The sequence below is a fragment of the Schistocerca piceifrons genome, chromosome 4 (genome assembly GCF_021461385.2).
Source record: "Schistocerca piceifrons isolate TAMUIC-IGC-003096 chromosome 4, iqSchPice1.1, whole genome shotgun sequence".
In the NCBI taxonomy this organism is placed as follows: Eukaryota; Metazoa; Arthropoda; class Insecta; order Orthoptera; family Acrididae; genus Schistocerca; species Schistocerca piceifrons.
In genome coordinates this window covers 582671386-582692954 of record NC_060141.1, presented here as the reverse complement: position 1 = coordinate 582692954, position 21569 = coordinate 582671386, and the positions used below count along the sequence as shown (strand labels likewise).

General features: G+C 45.0%; 1 protein-coding gene across 1 annotated transcript in view; it reads left to right on the top strand.

Moving 5' to 3' along the window:
- The first annotated feature begins 15680 nt into the window (after window positions 1–15680).
- Window positions 15681–21569, top strand: part of LOC124796029 (carboxypeptidase B-like) — a 75677-nt gene continuing 69788 nt past the window's right edge. Inside the window, exon 1 of the mRNA XM_047260114.1 lies at window positions 15681–15767. Within this exon, the coding sequence (XP_047116070.1) occupies window positions 15681–15767 (87 nt within the window). The remainder of the gene's footprint in view (window positions 15768–21569) is intronic.

Below are 21569 nucleotides of genomic sequence, written 5' to 3'. Positions count from 1 at the left end.
ATGTTAAGTCCCATAGTGCTTGGAGCCATTTGAACCATTCCAATCTCTTCTGGCGGAAACAGACAACACATAAACTGGACGGTAGCTGGCTGGTGGCTTGTAGGCTAGTCTGAAGAGTCACCCCTGTGCTTTTCGTAAGACGCAATCCGTCGAGTGCATCGACAGCTCAGTGAGACATTTGACTGGTAGCATGTATGTGTAAATGGTGTAGTTCAGACCAGAGGTGGTCCTGTTGGCTTTTGGGGTGCTTTTCGTGTCATGATTTTGGGCCTACGCATCCAGCATTCTCGGTGACCAATTGTTGCACCTTCTTCTACATCTTAGTGAAGAGTATTCTGTGGACTCTCCCGTCTTCCAAGACTACAACATGAGTGTTCGCGGAGTTGCACGGATTCGTTCCTAGTTGGAGTGAGACTTAGGCAACCTATCACATCTCGAAGTGCCCGCTAAACCGTGTGATCTTAATATGGGATCATTTGGACCAGCAGTTGAAATGTAGCAACTAATATCATAGCAATTTAGTAGCTCTGCTGGTTCTAGTAATGAATGTGCGGCTTCATTTAGATGTGGCACACCTGAAAATAGCTTGTGAAGGCTCTTTTTCAATGAATTAATGCCATTTTCAGGGCTAGAGACTGTATCATGTCGTAGTAGCATGTTGTCTCCTCGGGGCTACTAGTACACTACTGGCAATTAAAATTGCTACATTACGAAGATGACGTGCTAGAGACGCGAAATTTAACCGACAGGAAGAAGATGCTGTGATATGCAAATGATTAGCTTTTCAGAACATTCACACAAGGTTGGCGCCGGTGGCGACACCTACAACGTGCTGACATGAAGAAAGTTTCGAACCGATTTCACATACACAAACAACAGTTGACTGGCGTTGCCTGGTGAAACGTTGTTGTGGTGTCTCGTGTAAGGAGGAGAAATGCGTACCATTACGTTTCGGACTTTGATAAAGGTCGGATTGTAGCCTATCGCAATTGCCTTTTATAGTATCGCGACGTTGCTGCTCGCGTTGGTTGAGATCCAATGACTATTAGCAGAATATGGAATAGCTAGGTTCAGGATTATAATACGGAACGCCGTGCTGGATCCCAAAGGACTAGTATCACTAACAGTCGAGATGACAGGCATCTTATCCGCATGGCTGTAACTGATCGCCGGTTGGGGTGGCCGAGCGGTTCTAGGCGCTACAGGCTGGAACCGCGCGACCGCTACGGTCGCAGGTTCGAATCCTACCTCGGCCATGGATGTGTGTGATGTTCTTAGGTTAGTTATGTTTAAGTAGTTCTAAGTTCTAGGAGACTGATGACCTCAGAGCCATTTGAACCATTTTTTTGTAACTGCTCGTGCAGCCACGTCTCGATCCCTGAGTCAACAGATGGGGACGTTAGCAAGACAACAACCATCTGCACGAACAGTTCGACGACGTTTGCAGCAGCATGGACTATCAGCTCGGAGACAATGGCTGCGGTTACCCTTGACGTTGCATCACAGACAGGAACGCCTGCGATGGTGTACTCAGCGTCGAACCTGGGTGCACGAATGGCAAAACGTCATTTTTTCGGATGAATCCAGGTTCTGTTTACAGCATCATGATCGCCATACTGGCATAACACCCGACATGATGATATGGGGTGCCATTGGTTTCACGTCTCGGTCCCCTCTTGTTCGCGTTGACGGCACTTTGAACAGTGGACGTTACGTTTCAGATGTGTTACGACCCGCGATCCCTGCGAAACCCTACACTTCAGCAGAATAATGCACGACCGCATGTTGCAGGTCCTGTGCGGGCCTTTCTGGATACAGAAAATGTTCGACTGCTGCCCTGGCCAGCACATTCTCCAGATTTCTCACCAACGTCTGGTCAATGGTGGCCGAGCAACTGGCTCGTCACAATACGCCAGTCACTACTCTTGATGGACTGTGGTCTCGTGTTGAAGCTGCATGGGCAGCTGTACCTGAACACGACACCCAAGCTCTGTTTGACTCAATGCCCAGGCGTATCAAGGCCGTTATTACGGCCAGAGGTGGTTGTTCTGGGAACTTATTTCTGAGGATCTATGCACCCAAATTGCGTGAAAATGTAATCACATGTCAGTTCTCGTATAATATATTTGTCCAATGAATACCCGTTTATCATCTGCATTTCTTCTTGGTGTAGCAATTTTAATGGGCAGTAGTGTATTTTGTGTGCTGTGTTTGTTTTGTGTTCTGTAGTTGCTCCAAAGTTGTGTTCAGGAACATGTCCACAATTTTTCATTGTGCTTAGCGTTTGGACGTTGTTCTAATGGCTGTGTTGTTCGTACAGACACGAAGTGTATCGTCTGGTGCCCACGGAGGAGCAGCTGCCTGTGCTGGCAGAGTGGCGGCAGCGGCCGGACCTCGACTTCTGGTCGCAGGCGCACTTCGCCGGCCACCCTGTGGACGTGAGGGTCCCCCCACACTTGCAGCGAGAATTTCGGGAGCATCTCTACCGCCACAGAGTGGAGCACCAGCTGCTGATCAACGACCTCGAACAGTGAGTTTTTGTTTCTCTCACACACGCTCTCATTCGGCAGCATGACACTGTTGACAACCACACCTCCTGACAAAAAAAGTGGAGCACCAGAGGGAAAGGAGGAAATGAAAATTAGCTACTCAAGGGGACATGTAATGTTGTTTCAGTGGATTCAACATGGAGTCAAATTTTCAAAGAACTTGGCAGGAAGGGCCCACTTACCAGTATGACGTTGCGCCCCTTTCCGTCATGATGCGTGCAGTCGTCCGGTTGGGAATTGTTCATCTATATGCGAACCTTACCAGATAAAAGTGATAGAAGAGACAGAATATTTAAGAACAGAGGCGCGTTTCGTCACGTGATAGTTTAATGGGCGCGAGAGCGTTACAGAAATGTTCAACAAACTGCAGTGGCAGACTCTAGAAGAGAGGCGTTGGGCATCACGGAGAGGATTACTTCTGAAATTCCAAGACAGTGCTTTTTGGCAAGAGTCGGACAACATATTATTTCGTTCCACATACATCTCGCGAAATGACCGCAATGAAAAATTAGAGATAATACAGAGGCTTACCGGCAATCATCCTTCCCACTCGCCATTCGCAACTGGATCAGGGAAGGCGGATCCGTTTGTGCTACCAGAAGTACCCTTCACCACACACCGTCAGGAGGCTTCCGGAGTATTGATGTAGATATAGATCTTCTCCTGAGCTGGCTTAAGACTGAAATGATACAAGCAATGATTTCCACAATTTCTGGATTTATACGGTGTCTGTACACTACATTACAATGTTCCTCAGACATACATGTATGTCGGGAGGACATAGTAATGTAACATACAGACACTGCATGAATATAGGCTTTGTGTAAATAATTTGTATACAAGGCCTCAATGGACTAAAATGACAATAGTAAAAGTTTTCTCTCCCTGTGAGGGAATCACAAAGTTCGAGCACTTTTCCATGTGTCATTAATAAAATGTACATCTTGTAGTGTCGGTAGCTGGACCGACACCGTGATGTTGATTGCTGAAAAGGAATGCTAAACTAACGCTGTGGCCGATAGTGCACGAACGGCAATAAGCAGACGGGCGTGAAGTCTGGAACATAAAAACTTATGAATGAATAAGAAGAAAAGTATGTAGATGCTTTTTACTTAACTTTTAATGATTCCTTGGAATACATCTCTCTTGATTACTCGTAAGCTATAGGCACTGATACAAATGGCTCCTTGCTAGTTCTTAGCCATTAACTTAGCTGATGGCTATTATGTCTCTCGGCTAATGAGAGAGAAAGGCTTCGTACAACTGGGCGATAGCTAGGTTCGCGTACAACTGGGCGGTAGCTTGGTTCTCGTACAACTGGGGTCGAGTCCACTCTCGTATCACGAGACCTGCCTTGGTGGTGGCGCTAGGTCTGCGATCACAGTGGCGACACGCGGGTCCGACATGTACTACATGGACCGCGGCCGATTTAAACTACCACCTAGCAAGTGTGGTGTCTGGCGGTGACACCACATTCCTCCCCCGCAAATCGGCGAACGGTCGTGTAATAAGGCTTCCGCCCGCCGTGGGGAGGACCACATGTTGACGTATGCGATGAGGTGGGGAGCCTAACAACAGGCGAGGCTGTGCCACCCGCACCCGGCCATCCGGTCCGAGGGGAGCTAGGAAACGCCTGCAAAACTAGTCCAGGGTGCACGTCAACATGCGGTGTATGCGCCCGTAATAAGACATGAGGGACCGAAGGGTCGATGTCCATGGCGTCGGGGTAGCCGACGCGCGATGACGTCATGTGGTCCGGAGCGGGCGGGCGTTCCATGGCGGAGGACAGCTGGTCACGGGAAGCGATCGGCGGCGCGTGACCCTGGGAGGCGCTTGGCGGCTGCAACGAAGCGTCGAATGCGGTCGGCGGCGGCGGCGGCTGCTGCTGCTGCTGCTGCTGCGGCGGCGGCGGCGCGTCGCCATGGGGCAAAATGGAAGGCATCGTCGGTAACACCTGGGGATGAGGCGAGCCAGTAGATGGGTCCCCAGGGCGCTGACCGGACGGCACCGTCGCTGAAAGCAGACGGGGAGCGGCAGAACCCGAGCGACGACAGAGGCGCAGCTGATTGAGATGCCGACGCACCTCACCAGAGGCCCCCAAAACCAAATACATCGCGCGGCCGAGGCAGCGAAGAATGCGCCCTGCGAGCCAACGCCGGGAACCTCGATAGTTGCGATAAAATACAACGTCGCCTGGAGCAAAAACAGGAGTCTGCCGCTGCGCAGGAACCTGATGCGGCGGATGCAGCAAAGACATCAAGGTGCGATGAGGACGACCGTGGAGCAACTCAGCCGGCGAGCGACCATCTCGGGGCTGAGAGCGATACGAAGACAAAAAGAGCAACAATGCGTCCTCCCGAGAATGCGACTCTTTCAATTTCAACATCTGTGACTTGAAAGTCCGGACCAATCGTTCAGCAGCACCGTTGGACTGAGGCGAAAACGGCGCGGATGTCAGATGTTGAATTCCATTGGCCTGGCAGAATGACTGAAATTCTGCGGACATGAATTGCGGGCCATTGTCGGAAACAATAGTCTGCGGAAGACCTTCAATGCAAAAGATAGCAGACAACGCTTGGATGGTGGCGGAGGACGTCGTGGAAGACATCCGGACAACAAAAGGAAAATTACTGAAGGCGTCGACCAGAACCAACCATCGAGCATTCCAGAATGGACCAGCAAAATCAACGTGCAAGCGTTGCCAAGGGGAAGTGGCTTTTGGCCACGCAAAGACTTTCCGCGGCGGTGCGGACTGTTGTTCGGCACACGCCGGGCACGAAGAACACATATTCGTAATCGCAGCATCGATTCCGAACCAAGTACAGTGCTGACGAGCAAGTTGTTTCGTTCGCACTATACCCCAATGTCCTTGATGAAGAAGCCGTAAAACAGAGGACTGTAACGAACGTGGGACCACGACTCTGGACTGATCATTATCAGAACGCAACAACAAAACACCACGTCGAACAAAAAGTCTCTCCTTGTGAGCAAAAAATCGGCGAACCAACGGATCCTCGATCCGAGACTTTGACAAAGGCCATTGCGTAGCAACAAAACGTAAAACAGTAGCAAGGACAGGGTCAGCAGCTGTGGCTGTAGCGACACGACGAAAATCAATCGGAAACGATTCGACCACTTCATCGGTTTCCGAATCAATGAACATGCAAGCAAGTTCGGAAGAATCGAATGCTTTATCCTCAGCAACAGGCAAACGGGACAACGCATCGGCGTTTCCGTGCTTAGCAGTGGACCGATACAAGATATCGTAGCGGTACTGCGAGAGGAAAATAGACCAGCGAATGAATTTCTGCGCTGTACGTGGAGGTACAGGCTTGTTCGGATGAAAAAACGACGTCAAAGGTTTGTGGTCTGTGATGACGGTAAAGTGACGACCATACAAGAAATCATGGAACTTAGTAACACCAAACACGAGAGCCAAAGCTTCTTTCTCTATCTGTGAATAATTTCTTTGCGCAGACGAGAGCAATTTGGACGCAAAGGCAATAGGGCGATCATGGGAGCCAACTTTGTGCGCAAGCACAGCACCGATCCCGAAATCCGATGCATCTACCATCAACAAAAGGGGTTTCTGGGGATCGAATGGCGTAAGGCAAGTATTAGAAAGCAACGCCGATTTCAACTGGCGAAAGGCGCGTTCACATTCCGGCGTCCAGACGAACGGAACACCTTTACGGCGTAAGCGATGAAGCGGAGCTGAAATGGAAGAGGCATTGCGCACATATTTATGATAATAGTTAATGTTACCCAACACACTCTGTAGCTGTTTCAGATTTTGAGGGGAAGGCAAGTCTTGTATGGCACGGAGGTGCTCTGGACTCGGATGTATGCCTTGGGCATTAATGACATGTCCCAGGTATGGTAAGTCACGAGCAAAAAACACACATTTGTCCTTCCTCAAGCGAAGACCATTTTGCCGCAAGACCTGAAATAATGTTCGTAAATTCGCAAGATGATCTTCTTCTGTCTGTCCGGAGATCACTATATCGTCCAGATAGTTTGCTGCAGTAGGGACCGACGCACAAATAGTTTGTAAATATTGCTGAAACAAGGCAGGGGCGGATGCACACCCGAAAGGCAGTCTTTTGAAGCGGTACAATCCAAGATGCGTGTTAACCACCAATACGCGCTGGGATTCGTCGTCCACCGGTATTTGCAAGTACGCATCGGCTAGGTCCAACTTTGAAAAATATTTTCCGGGGCACAGTTTAGCAAAAAAGATCTTCCGGGCGGGGCAAAGGAAAAGTAGCAGTCACTAGCTGTGGATTCACTGTGGCCTTGAAGTCCACGCAAAGTCTCAATTTTCCGGAAGGTTTTGGCAAAATGACTAAGGGTGAGGCCCAGAGAGAAGCTTGCACACGTTCAATTACACCCTGCGATTCGAGATCGTGTAACGTTCGTGCGACCTCATCACGCAATGCGTGGGGAACATTGCGCGCCCTGAAAAATTTCGGTTGCGCGTTTACCTTCAGTTCTAAATGTGCTTCATAGTTTTTAGCGCAACCTAAGCCCGGTGCAAAAATGTCTGCAAATTCGTCACACAGCCGAGAAACACTGTCTGGAGGCACAGTCTGATTCACAGATAGGACCTGATTTACAATAGACATGTTAAACAACTTAAATAAATCTAGACCAAATAAGTTCACTGCAGAAGAAGAACGAAGAACGTAAAATGACACAAGTTTTGTTTGTCCCTTGAATGTTGCAAGAAGGCTGCACTGTCCTAACACAGGAATTTTCTGTCCGGAATATGTAGTTAGCTTAACATTTGCGGCACGCAACGGAGGTGCGCCCAGTTGTTTGTACGTGTCGTGATTGAGCAATGAAACTGCAGCTCCGGTATCGAGCTGGAATGGTATCACTTTGCCTTCAAAGTCTAAGTCCACAAAAAGTTTATTGTCCTGCTGACGACAAGAGCGACTGTTTTGTGCAATTGGAACAGACACTGGTACAGAATCACTTGCTAATTGACGTGATTTCCGGCGACGTCGACGCACAGTTTTTGTGGGACGAACACAGTTACTGTCAGAGAAAGTGTCACTGGACGAAGTGGAATTAACGACATGAATGTCCATAGGCGAAGGTCCACGAGCCTGAGTGTCCTTGGTTCGATTCCGGCGCGAAGCAAAGGGCCTGGAATGATTGTGATTGTCTGATCTGAGCTTTTTCTGGCAAACACTTTGAACATGTCCTTTCTTATTGCAGAAAAAGCAAATAGCTTGGCGTGACGGGCAATGTTCACGCGAATGTCTAGTAGCACACCGCGGGCATGATTTCACTACATTTGTGGGCTGGCGCGGCACACCTGGCTTAGCACGCGGCGGTCGCTGTGCGTCCGTGCGCGAGGCCCAGTTACCGGGCCGCGCAGCGCGTCCAGCGGGCCGGTGAATGTTACACACGGCTGGCGAAGTTTCAAAAGATTCCTGAGCACAGTCCAGTGTGTCCTGTCTATCCAATATGTCCATCACTTGTTGAAGGGAGGGATTAACTAGTTTCAAAATTTGCTCCCGTATGCGAACATCAGAAACGTTCTGTGCAATTGCATCCCGCACCATTGTATCTGAATAAGAAAGACCACAGTCACATTCAAAGGCACAGTCCCTAGTAAGTCCTTGCAATGTTGCGACCCACTCCCTATTAGTTTGACCGGCCGTACGTTTTGTACGAAAAAACGTATACCGTTTTGCAACCACATTAACTGTGTCTTTGAAATAGGCATCTAATGCAGACAAAATTTCCTCGTATGACAAAGTTGCTACGTCGCGGCGGGGAAACAATTTCACTATCACACGGTATGTGGACACACCGACACAAGAAAGCAAAAACGGCTGCCGCTCATTACCTTGAATTCTGTAGGCAGCGAGGTGGAAGGCAAACTGGCGGGACCACTCTTGCCAGGTCTCTTGGTTCGGGTCGTAGTGCCTAAAAGGCGGTGCAACGGCAGGTTGTGGCTGCGGTAGCGGTGAAGCGGCGGCGGCCGCATCGGTGTGCAGCGCACGTTGACCCTGGACGAGCTGTCCAAGGGCATCCAGTAACGCCTGCGTCTGCTGATTCTGCAAGCGATAAAATTCGGACAGTACATCTGGAGAATGTGGCGAAGCCATGACACAATTAAATGTAAGCAATCAGAAATAAATGTAAGCAAGCAGAAAAAAGGTCACTTTTCCCTCGTCGCCAATAATTGTAGTGTCGGTAGCTGGACCGACACCGTGATGTTGATTGCTGAAAAGGAATGCTAAACTAACGCTGTGGCCGATAGTGCACGAACGGCAATAAGCAGACGGGCGTGAAGTCTGGAACATAAAAACTTATGAATGAATAAGAAGAAAAGTATGTAGATGCTTTTTACTTAACTTTTAATGATTCCTTGGAATACATCTCTCTTGATTACTCGTAAGCTATAGGCACTGATACAAATGGCTCCTTGCTAGTTCTTAGCCATTAACTTAGCTGATGGCTATTATGTCTCTCGGCTAATGAGAGAGAAAGGCTTCGTACAACTGGGCGATAGCTAGGTTCGCGTACAACTGGGCGGTAGCTTGGTTCTCGTACAACTGGGGTCGAGTCCACTCTCGTATCACGAGACCTGCCTTGGTGGTGGCGCTAGGTCTGCGATCACAGTGGCGACACGCGGGTCCGACATGTACTACATGGACCGCGGCCGATTTAAACTACCACCTAGCAAGTGTGGTGTCTGGCGGTGACACCACACATCTGACATCAATACTTATTGGCTAATGGCGAATTCATTTCGTAATATTTACAACAGCTGTGAACCGTCAAGAGAGTGTCTCTTTCTTCAGACGTTCATGCACATCTGAAGGACATAATAATGTAATACATTCTACAAACGCAGGCATTGTATAAATCAGTGGTATGTATTCCACTAAGGGCTAAAATGACCATAATAAAAATTGCCTCTCCCTGTGTGGGAAACAAGGACTTTGAGCCTAGGGGATATAGAGAACATGACATAAGGAAGTTTGGGTCGGCCCAGGAGGCGTTCACAGCTAGCCGCAGTTGTTAAGGCGACCACTCGCGATAAACAATAAATCCGGGTTCGAGTCGTGGTCTGGCACAGATTTTCATGTGACTTGTGCAGCTGACGCCACTACGTATTATCAAATTGCGAATCCATTTCGTAACAGCATCAAAAGCAGCAGTTTGGGTCGCCAAGCTGAGAGGAAAGCCAGAAGCGACCCTAGTGCAAAATTTACACACAGGATGTACGGTAGTAGTGAAAACAACCCATTTTCAAGATCACTACATTTAGATATATTTTTAAAAGTTTTACCAAGATGGCAAGGAACGACAACCAGCGTCTGAATGAGGGAGGGAAAAGGGGGTGGGCGCCAAATGATACCCCGCTTGTGTGAGAAAAATCGAGGTGGAGGGGTTGCCAAAAAATATGTCGCTTGTGCTGCTTCTGAGGCAAGCTCAGCAACAACTGTTGTAACTCGTCCTTGTTATCCTCGGAGATGCCGTGTCCTGTCGCTCGTGCGCCGACTATAACACGACGTTCAACTCACTTAGATCTTGATAACCTGCCATTGTAGCAGCAGTAACCGATCTAACAACTGCGCTAGACACTTGTTGTCTTATGTAGGCGTTGCCGACGGCAGCGTTGTATTCTGCCTTTTTACATATTTCTGTATTTGAATGGGCAGTCCTATACCAGTTTCTTTGCCCTACAGTGTAAATCTGTTAAGTATGTTACAACGTATAGAAACCTAGGTACCTTCATTTTTACATGCATGTACAATTTAATATTGTCGAAGCACGACGTGTCTTAGGCACTACTCTCTGGTAAAATTTAAATGGTTGCATATAAAACTGTAAAATAATACGTGATCATCGTCAGGTGCCAATAAGATTCTCTAGTATTTATATGCACTGATTGTATTGAAATTTATACATCGATAGAATTGAGGAACACCTTAAGATAGTTCTTGCTCTAGTGAATAACTCTTAACGACACCATCTTACATCCAGTCTGGTCGTCACAGTAGTTATATCCAACTTACTGAGTACCAGGTTCCACATATTTAAATACAATAGTAGTTTTTTCGCATGCATATAGATCCAAAAAATATCTCTCGTAGTTCACATTTTCGAAACTGCAAATACGTTTGCATTAAACAACCGTTAGGTACACAGGGCACTATTTCTAATAAATGGTGCTAAAGATGGACAACTTGTGACGGGAAACATCTGTTACAAATCACAAATTGACGATGCTGTTCTAACGCACGTGCACGATAAAAACATTAGGCGCTGCAGCTGATATATTCAAACAAGCGGCGCTCGATCAGAAACATCATATCAAAGTATAATTTCTACAAGTGACAACTCAGATAACAATTGTCATTACACTGTGATAAATGTACTGGTTTTAAGAAATATTTTCGTCCCAATGTGTCCTGTATCATAGTAGTTGTCTAAAAGTTCTCTACAAGTCTATGAAGATCTTTAAACCACCAGAATCGATTTCACCGGAATATTCTCTAAAGTAAATAAATAACTGAAAAAAGCTTTGAAACTATACCTCCCACACATTTCTGATGATTGTTTTATTAATGGGCCTGTTTTTACACTTACTTTTATCAAGGGAAGAAAGAGATGAACGCAAAATGTTGTATTTGTACGTTCATTTCTTCACGCTCCTGGAATATTTGTAATGACTGAGCTGATGCACCTCCGTTGTGTTACTAAACACCCATGCTTTTTAATAACAGCTCAGGCATATACTAGGGTGACAAAAGTCATGCAATACCTCCTAATAAAGTGTCGGACTTCCTTTTGCAAGGCTTAGTGCAGCAGTTCGACGAAGCATGGACTCAACCAGGCATTCAAAGCCCCTGCAGAAATATTGACCTATGCTGCCTCTGTAGCCGTCCATAATTGCCGGTGCAGACATTTTGCGCACTAACTGATCTCTCGATTATGGCACATAAATGTTTGATGGAATTCATGTCGGGCGATCTGGGTTGCCAAATCATACGCTCGAACGGTCCAGAATGTTCTTCAAACTAGTCGCGAACAATTGAAGCCCGATGACATGACGCATTGATATCTACCAAAATTCCACCGTTGTCTGGGAACATGAGGTCCATGAATGGCTGAAAATGGTCTGTAAGTAGCCGAACATGTTAATTTCCAGTCAGCGATCGGTTCATTTGGACCGGAGGAAGCAGTCCTTTACATCTAAACACAGCCAACACCATTACGAAGCCAACACCATCTTGCACAGTGCCTTGTTGACAGCCTGAGTCCATGGCTTCGTGGGGTCTGCGCCACACTCGAACCCTACCATCCGTTCTTAGCAACTGAAATTGGGACTCATCTGACGATGCCACGGTTTTCCAGCCGCATAGGGTCCAACCGATATGGTCTCCAGCCTAGAAGATTCGCTGCAGGTGATGTCACGCTGTTAGCAAAGAAACTCTCGTCGGATGTCTGCTGCCATAGCCCATTAGTGCCAAACTTCGCTTCACTGTCCTAACGTTTACGTTCGTCGTACATCCCACATTGATTTCTGGAGTGTTACTTGTCTGTTAGCACTGACAACTCTATGCAAATGCTACTGTCGATTGTTAAGTGAAGGCCGTCGCCATAGCGTTGATGGTGGTGAGAGGTAATACCTGAAATTTGGTATTCTCGGCACACTATTACACTGTGTATCTCGGAATATTGAATTTCCTAACGGTTTACGAAATGGAATGTTCCACTCCGCGTTCAGAGTCTATTAATTCCCGTCGTGCGACCACAATCACGTAGGAGACCTTTTCAAACGAATCACCTGATTACAATGCACTGCCCTTTTATAGCTTCTGTACGCGATACTACCTCCATCTGTATATGAGCATATCTCTATTCCATCACTTTTGTCACTTCAGTGTATATGGGAGTTGATATACTCCTTCATTGCGTTAACAATTCCTCAGGGGTGTCGAAGCCAACAATGCGGTTATTTACCGGTACGCAAGCAACAACATGCGCTACCTAATATGGTCCAAGACGACGCGCATAGAAACAGGATTCTTCCGCCGCTCATAAGTTGGATTGTATTGTTGGTAGAAATGTAGAGTCCAGGGCTGTGGATAGTCCTTGTATACCTAATACAATAGTCTCAATGTCATTCTGCTTTAGTGCAGGGTCAAAAGTGGGTACTATCCGTTTCTTAGTGCTTAGGCGAATGGAGCTAATCAGTAAGCTCAGTTTGTATTTGTGTGGTCTATGGTGAGCCTTAAGAGGGTTATGGGGACACCAAAACGGAGCCTCATATTGCAAGATGACTATGCACAGCAGCGGCTCAAATTTTTACGATATATTCTTAAGACGTCGGGGTGGAACAGCATTTAAAATTTTCTTGATATATTTATTCGTTTCCGATATGCAGAGTGCAAATTTACCCTACTTCTATACGTAAAAAAAAAAAAAAAAAAAAAAAAAAACCAGCACGTAAAATCCAGTGTGAGGCGGAAACGTAGTTTGTAAAGTAACGTAGCACGAAGAAATATGCAGTAAATTGTTTCCATTACCATCAGAAGGGTTCTGGGAACCCCATGTTGAAGAACTGAAGCACAAGCAAAATTTTTGCTCCCGTAAAATTCGGTCTGACGTGTATAATTAGTTTTGCGTTACTTCAGTTTCACGTAAGTAAATTAACAAAATTTCACTGACTCACAAAGTTCTTTTCATATGAGTGACATGCCCTGCTGTGGTAGGCAAGAGAAGGAACCCCGAAGAAAAATGCTCCTGTCGGAGCACAAAAAAGGCGAATATGTTCCTGTTTAAAAGACTCTGACTGGAAAATCATTCTACCTTTCTCAGCATCTTTAAATATTTTCCCAAATATTTTTACAAGCGGACATATTCGCGCTTTCTATGCTGAGGGCGAAGGAGACACTGGCAATGGGATAGAGACGGAAACGTGATAAATAGGGGAAGATAGTAGACGGTGGTTGTGGTATAGAAAGAGAGAAGGAGATAATGACATTGAGAGGCAAAAGAAGGGATACAGTGGCAGTGGAACATAGTTGACAGTGACAGAACAGTGCTAGGAAAAGAGTGAAGGACACAGTGCCAGTGGGAGAGGAATAAAGAGACAGAGAAAGTGGAAGTGGGTGTGAGCCAGTGATAATGAGAAACAGTCTATGACAATGACAACGAGGAAGAGAGAGATAATAACAGTGAGAAGAGACAGCAGCAGTGGGTAGGAATGAATGAGTTGTAGCAACAAAAGAGAGCAAGAGGGACAGAGCTACAGTGGAAGGAGACAACAATAGTAGGACGTAATGAAGGAGACGTGTATGTGAGACGGGAGACAGTGACAGAGAGACGCAAAGAAATAATGACAATGAATTGGGGTGAATTAGTGAGTGAGAATGGGCATTTGGGAGTGGATGTGTATGAGCGACTTATAGTCATGGACTAGTATGTATGTGTGTGTGTGTGTGTGTGTGTGTGTGTGTGTGTGTGAGCGGCTTACAATTAGAGGAGCTTTTGCGAGTGAGAGGTGCTTTACATGCTAAAAAAAAAAGCGCTAATATGTTCGCACGCCAAAATGCTTGGGTAAATTTGTAAAGGTGTTGAGGAAGGTAGAGCGAGGCAGTTGGACCCCGGCTTTTCAGTCCGAGCCTTTTAGACAGGAGCATATCCGCCTTTTTGTGCTCCGATAGGAGAATTTTACCGCTGGTACTCTTTGGATTGTAGAATCGTTGTTGTTGTCTTCTTTATAACGTTTAACCACGTTGTAAAAGATTCTGTTCCCCCCTTACCTGAACTGCTTGTCGTCCACGTTTCAGTTCCGTACAAGGTTGCACTTCAGACCAACACCTTCAAAAAAGACTACGAAACACTTAAATTTGCATTCGGTGTGAACATATGTCTCTTTTTCAGCTTTCAACTTTTCTCGTTCTTGTAATCCTAGTTTTACGTCCTCTCTACATCTGCTATCATCACTTATTTTGCTGCTCAAGTAGCGAAACTCATCTACTACTTCTAGTGTCAGAGATTCTAATCTAATTCCCTCAACATCTCTTGATTTTATTTGACTACATTCTATTGCCCTTGATTTAGATCTTCCTCTACATCCATTCTCTGCAGCCGCTGTCAACTGCAAGGCAGAGGGTACTCCCATAGTACCACATATCAGAGCTACCTCCCGCTTCATTTACTTGTAGCGTGCACAAATGAATCTAACATTGTCCTTCCGATCCATATGGGAGCAATAGATAGAATTCATTCCGTTCAACTGGAATTATAATATATGAGAAAGGGCGATGTGAGTGTTGTGGACATTACAGGAAATATACACAAGTTACTGTATTAGATGCTGTATTATATTATCATAGCCGTAACGTATTTAAAGCAACTCATACACATATTCCAAGTTTCAAAATTTTTGCTCTAATCTAGATAATGATTTGAGCGCAAAAATCATGTTGTATCTTTAAGTACAGTTTGCTTCTCACCTATACAAATACTGCTTTAAACATGATGATTGAGTGACGTAACAAATTAAATAATTTGACACGACTTATGGATTACTAAACTGACAGGATTGCAAGCCGTAATTCCACAAACATAGCTATGTTCATGATTCGAGGAAACAGTAGTGTCTTTGGTAATTAGATTTAGCCGCTTTTTAGCATCCCAGGCCTATTCTTTTTCTGGAGGCTCGTATCTCGGTTGTCGACGTATTTTCGCCAGAAAACGCAGTTGTGTCCCAGATGACCAGTACGCGCATCGATGACGATCATTAAACTGAAATTCTGTTTGTGGAGCCTTGTGGAGCGAGGCGGGGTAATGCCGTTCATGCCGACTCGTGTGTCAGGTGCCGACTTCCCTTCAGAAAAATGACTCCTCAAAGTGCCGAATGGAATTTCAAGACTGGCGAAGATTGGGCACAGGAGTTTTTACCTGAAATTTTTTGCTTCAACTTCGGACGTGTGTGACCAATGTGGCTCTATGTAAAAATCGTTAATTAAGGGCTATGGCGTTTCTGTATTTTTATCGTAGTTATTAAATTAAATTATTATCATTGTATTTGTATCAAACCATTTCTGCTCTTTGAAAAATCTCTCGATGTCGCTTTGCAGGGTCTTCGAAATGGAACGACAATGGGCGCAGACAAGAGCAGTCTCCAAAAACCCCGAGTCTCGCATATCGTTCACCGAGTACCTTCGGTACGATGAGGTACGTTGCCACAAGGCGAAAGCGCAAATTCACAACCATAACATTTCACAGAGGTTGGTCACTACATTATCTTACGCAAGCTAAATACAGCTAAATACACTCCACGGCAAAAAAGTAATACAGCCAGAAAGGGAGGAAGAAACGAAAAGAAACTTTCCGGGCTGATGTTATTCAGTGATTAAGAAATCAAGTCAAATTTACAAACAATTTGGCAGAAAGAAACAACTTGTCAGCATGACGTTGCACCCTCTCTGCATGTGTGACACCGATTTGATTGGGAAAGCTGTTCAAATATCAAATGTGTGTGAAATCTTACACACTACTTAACATAAATTATCCCGAGGGAGGACTCGAAGCTCCGCCGGGATCAGCCGCACAGTCCATGACAGCAGCACCATAGACCGCTCGGCTAATCCCGCGCGGCAGGGAAAGCTGTCATGAAGCCGTTGCATCCCCTCCTGAGACAAGATGCCCTACAACACCTGTAACTGGTCTTAAATATCCTAAATACTGGCACTGTGACGGGGTTGATGTCCAAGATGCTCCCACACGATATATTGGAGACAGATCTGGGGATCTAGCTGGCCACAGTAGTACCTCAACATCAGCGAGACCGTTTATAGAGACACGTGCCAAGTGTGTACGATCCTAATCCTGCTGAAAAATGGCACCTCGATTCTGTCGCATGGGATGTAACACAAGAGGACACGTGAAGAACGTGGCGTACCGTTGTGCCACCATGATTCCGTCAATCACAACCTGCCTTTGCCTGAAGGCATACCAAATGGTTCTCTCTAACATGTCGCCAGGAATAACACCACTATACCTCTCCAAAACACTGGAGCAATGGAACCTCTCCCAGGTCGCCGCCGTACGCATCGACGATTGTCATCCGGATAGCGCCGAACCGCAGTTCATCACTGAACTCAATACGTTGCTATTCATTAGATTCCATGCTTCTCAGTCACTTCACCTCTCCAAATGCAGCCGTATGTGTTGTGTTAACGGCAACTTGCGTGTGGAACTGTAACTCCCAAGTCCGGCTGCAGCCGGAACGCAGGGCATCCATTATTTGTTCTTGGTAGGCAGGAACAGACGTGAAGGGGTTACGAAGTGCTTGGCGAACAATACGGCGGTACCACACTGTGGTGGTCAAAAATGTACGACTGAGATGTTGACCAAGAGTGTGTTTGCCCTTACTTTCCCACGCAGTCAAGCACAGTGTCAACGTCACATCCGAATGTCCCATAAATCTGGATACTGCATGATTCGACTATCTGGCCAATTGGAGAACCACGATAAGGCGGCTTTCAAACTCTTTCAAGTGCTGATAACGCTATCTCACACGAGTCTTCAGCTTCTTCGTGTTATTCAAAGCGATCACTCAAAATTCAATGCTGTTCGTGCCCCTTTTGTACCCTACGAGGCCTGGTAACAACACTAAACACGAGCAATACTAATGCACTCTGGTGGCCATTCTACATGTCACAGCGAATCACAACTCTAATCATTTACACACTCACGAAGGTGGGTACGTGTATGAAGTTACAATTACATCCGAACATGTCTTCTGTGTGCTTAATTTTTTTGTCAGTACAGATGTGTGTGTGTGTGTGTGTGTGTGTGTGTGTGTGTGTGGTGTGGTGTGGTGCGAAGGGGGGGAGATGTGATACGGTCTAATTCTGTCAAAAGCTTGTAATTAGATTTTTGAGGTTGTTTTGTTTACCTTTACGCTCTAGTGAACAGTGAATGGATGTTGAGTGAAATATTGAGTTGCAATGGACGCTTAGTACGGCAAACATGTGGTTGTGCAGTACCCGTACAGTAGAGGAAGCGGCTATTTGAATTGCAAGCAAGATTTCGGTGTCTTTCATTGCTCTCATCGACGCAAGCTATTTGTGAGTGAAAGCGAATCTTAAAGGAACCATGACAGCTTTGGAACATCGAGGTCAGCATTATGACTACATTCGCTGGAAGTACGAATGAAGGATTCTCATTTTGAAATTTCAGTGAATTACAAACATCAGCTGTGTACGGAACGTGATAGAATCAACAGGCAGGGTTGAAAATGTGTGCCCGACTGGAATTCGAACTCGGGAGCTCTAGCTTACTAGGCAGGCATTCTAACCCCTAAGCCACCGAGGACACAGGACCTCAGATGTTAAGTCCCATAGAGCTTAGAGCCATTTGAACCATTTGAATTTTGATTCTTGTCAGTGTTGTCCTCTCGTTTGTTTGGAGCTACGTATTTGGTATTCCAGATTATCCATCAAATGTCCGTTTCTGAACTACGGCTCCAGTATCTGGGAATATAACCGCGGGACTGACATTTTCTAACTGATCTAATACAGCCTTTACTGATGTACTATCTTGATGCCCAACGTGCGGTCAATACATCCCACTACACTGCTGGAATGAAAACTGTAGCATCACGAAGACAACAAACGTAATGCCATCTACATTCTGTGCGTAAGTAGACAATACACAACCGGATTCTTATTCAGAAACGGCATTTGAACGTCATTTGTTTGTCAGAGGATCGTGTTACGCTTCGTGTATGAAGGAGAAATTTCTGTTTTTAAGTGCCGGAATCCAACAGTGGCAGCAACATGGTAAATCGAAACTGTGCTTTGTCGTTCCGCGATGCTGTTGCTCACATCGTTCGGGATCCCACGACTGTCAGGTGAATATTGAATCGATTGGTTCAGGAGGGCCTCAGTCGACGCAATGCAGGGCCTCAATGGCCCCACGCAACTAGTGCCTGAAAGACAAGACATAGCTTTTGCTCTGCCGTGCAGGATGTTACAGTCAAGTCCTGTACATGGAACCAGGAAATAGGCTGGTTTCCAACAAGGATTTCCTGATCTTGACTCGACCATAGGTGTATTAGTAGTAAAGAACAAATGTATTAAAACCTCATGCATGATGCGGTATTATTTCAGGTATCTGAGTGTTTATCAAATCTCCTAATATATGTGTGGTACCATGATGTAATTGTGTAGTTGTATTCAACGGCATATGTGGATACCATCTACGAAATTTATTGTGAACAGAGTTAATGACACAGAAGCAATAAATTTGAAAGCCATACAATATGCGGCAGTTTTTTACGCATCTCATTGTTAATGACGCCATAGCTCCTGAACTGTGATAAGTTTATGGGTCTTACCCCGGCAGCGATTACTGCCTGACACTGAGGGATATGTGTAGCAAGTTTGGTTGAAGTCGGTCCTATAGGTTAGGGGGAAATGTGGAACACACACACACACACACACACACACACACACACACACACACACACACACACATATATATATATATATATATATATATATATATATATTTTTATAATATGCATGAATTATAGCACTGATGATAGCTGCAAGGTTACCTGACATCTAGATCTGCAATAAAAAAGACAGATGACATTACGACCGATGCTATCTTCTTCCTGTCCTGGATTACATCACGGTCGTCGGACACAGTCATTCCCATGTAATCAAACATATTGAATATTCTGATCCTTACTGCCTCTCTAACATTTCCAGCGTTTCTTGTGCAAAAGAAGTGCAGCCAAGGCATATAAAAACTCTTTTTCAGGTTAACATTATTTGGGAGTCTAAGGACACCATTCCATGCACTGTGTCCATTTCTTTATGCTAGTCTTCGGAGAAACAACCACTGTAGAATGTGCATTCACTGTCTTCGTCTTCAGACTGCACACCCAAAGCATTATCTCCAGTTATATTTGAATTAGACTACGAATGACTGGAAAACTGTCTTCTGTATTTTCCTTTTCTCCTTATTGATTTCGCTACGGCTTTCATCTCTTTTAATTGTTTCAAACATTCCCTGTACGCATACGATGTTAGCTACTTAACCGATTCAGAACATGCTGATATTACTAGATCAGATGGCTCTAGATTTGGCTTGCCGATTTTAGGAGCTGGCCTGATGAAAATTGGAATCACATTTGCTCCGTTGTTTGCATCTTGTGTGTCAGACTCCTGGTGTATTGAAAAGTCATTGTCTCTAAGTATACGCCTGTTAATTGGAAAGAATCACGCTTTCCAGAGACCGTTTTGGAGTATTTTACATTTTTACGGCTCTCAAGTATGCTTCTTACTGCTCTCACGTATGCCGCTCCAAATAATCTCGTAATCAAAAGCGATGTTGCTACTTGACCTGGGTTATTTGCACACCAGATTTCTACTTCTTGAAGATAACACGTTTTAAACAGTCCCGTGAATTCTACACATGAGGCTGTATTTTATGCGTGGATTGGGGTGATAACCAGATGTAGTGGACACTGTTTTCTCTTGCTTTGTCTCTCACACAAATGTGATATGATACCCCTCAAGTATTAGCGCTACAGGATTATCGCTAGATTGATCCAAAACGTTCGCAAATTTTTCAGACCACTTAGTAAAAATAACACTCTGAATCCATCTACTATGGTCGAAAGATAAAGACATTCTAATATGAGATACCATATTCTAATACGCAATACTGTCGCGTATTAGGATATCCATGGTATCGCATGTTAGGAATAAGCCATCTAACGCTAGAAACCTAGCCCTATAGTTACGCTGCCTGGCTTGAACAGTTCACTATAGCGAACGAAAGAGTACTTTATGAAGAATATGTTTTTGTTTCGTTGTTGTGGTATTCAGTCCAAAGACTGGTTTGACGCAGCTCTCCATGCTACTCTACCCTATGCAAGCCTCTTCATCTCAGAGTAACTACTGCAACCTAAATCATTCTGAGACTGCGTACTGTATTCATCTCTTGGTCTCCCTTTACGATTTTCGGGTAAAAGTGCAAAAGGACTGCTATTGAACTTGGTTCTTACTTTCGACAGCATAATTTGAAAAGTAAATAATTACCGTTTTGATTCGCACCAATGAACTGAATAGTCACTCGATTGGTTACCCTCTCCTGCATTTTAAAAACGAATTTCGTGAAAAATAAAATTTTGCTAAAAATATAACTAATCAAGAATCAATTTCTCATCGAGATAATAACATTCTCTCAGTCCCATAAAACGAACGCCCGTAACGTAAGTTGGATGAATTTTGTATAAAATTTTGTCAGTTTTTTGACATAGCTTTTTAACTTGTACTATAATAGTTCTTATATTATGAATGAAAACACACACAACACTGGTGTAAAATTCTACAATATTTATTATTTATTTCACAAACCGGTTTTCGACTGTTACGACATCATCACGTACAAAGGTAAAAGAGTATCTCCATTTCCAGAGATGAAAATAATAAGATTCAGGAATAAAAGGAGAGCAGTTATTTCAGTGTCAGTGTGATTTAAGATTATTTAACTAAGATGAAATATGTGACAAATAACTAATGAACTATACACAAATTACAGATGGTGCAGATGGCTCTATGCACTATGGGACTTAACATCTGAGGTCATCAGTCCCCTAGACTTAGAACTACCTAAACCTAACTAACCTAAGGACATCAGATACATTCAAGCCCGAGGCAGGATTCGAAGCTGCGACCTTAGCAGGAGCACTAATTCCGAACTGAAGCGCCTAGAACCGCTAGGCCACACCAGCTCATCTTGTCTAGTAAAGCAGTGCGGGTCTCCCGCATCGTTCCCCTACGCTCTGTAAAGAAGCATGGGACTTCATTTCATTTCACAAATTGAACAATAAACTTTGGTGAGATGGTCGTCTTACAGGAGTGAGAGAATACTATTATGTCGATGAATAGCAAAATAATCATGTCTTTAATAGATCTTAAAATACAAACAAATAAAATATACTAGTGAGATTAA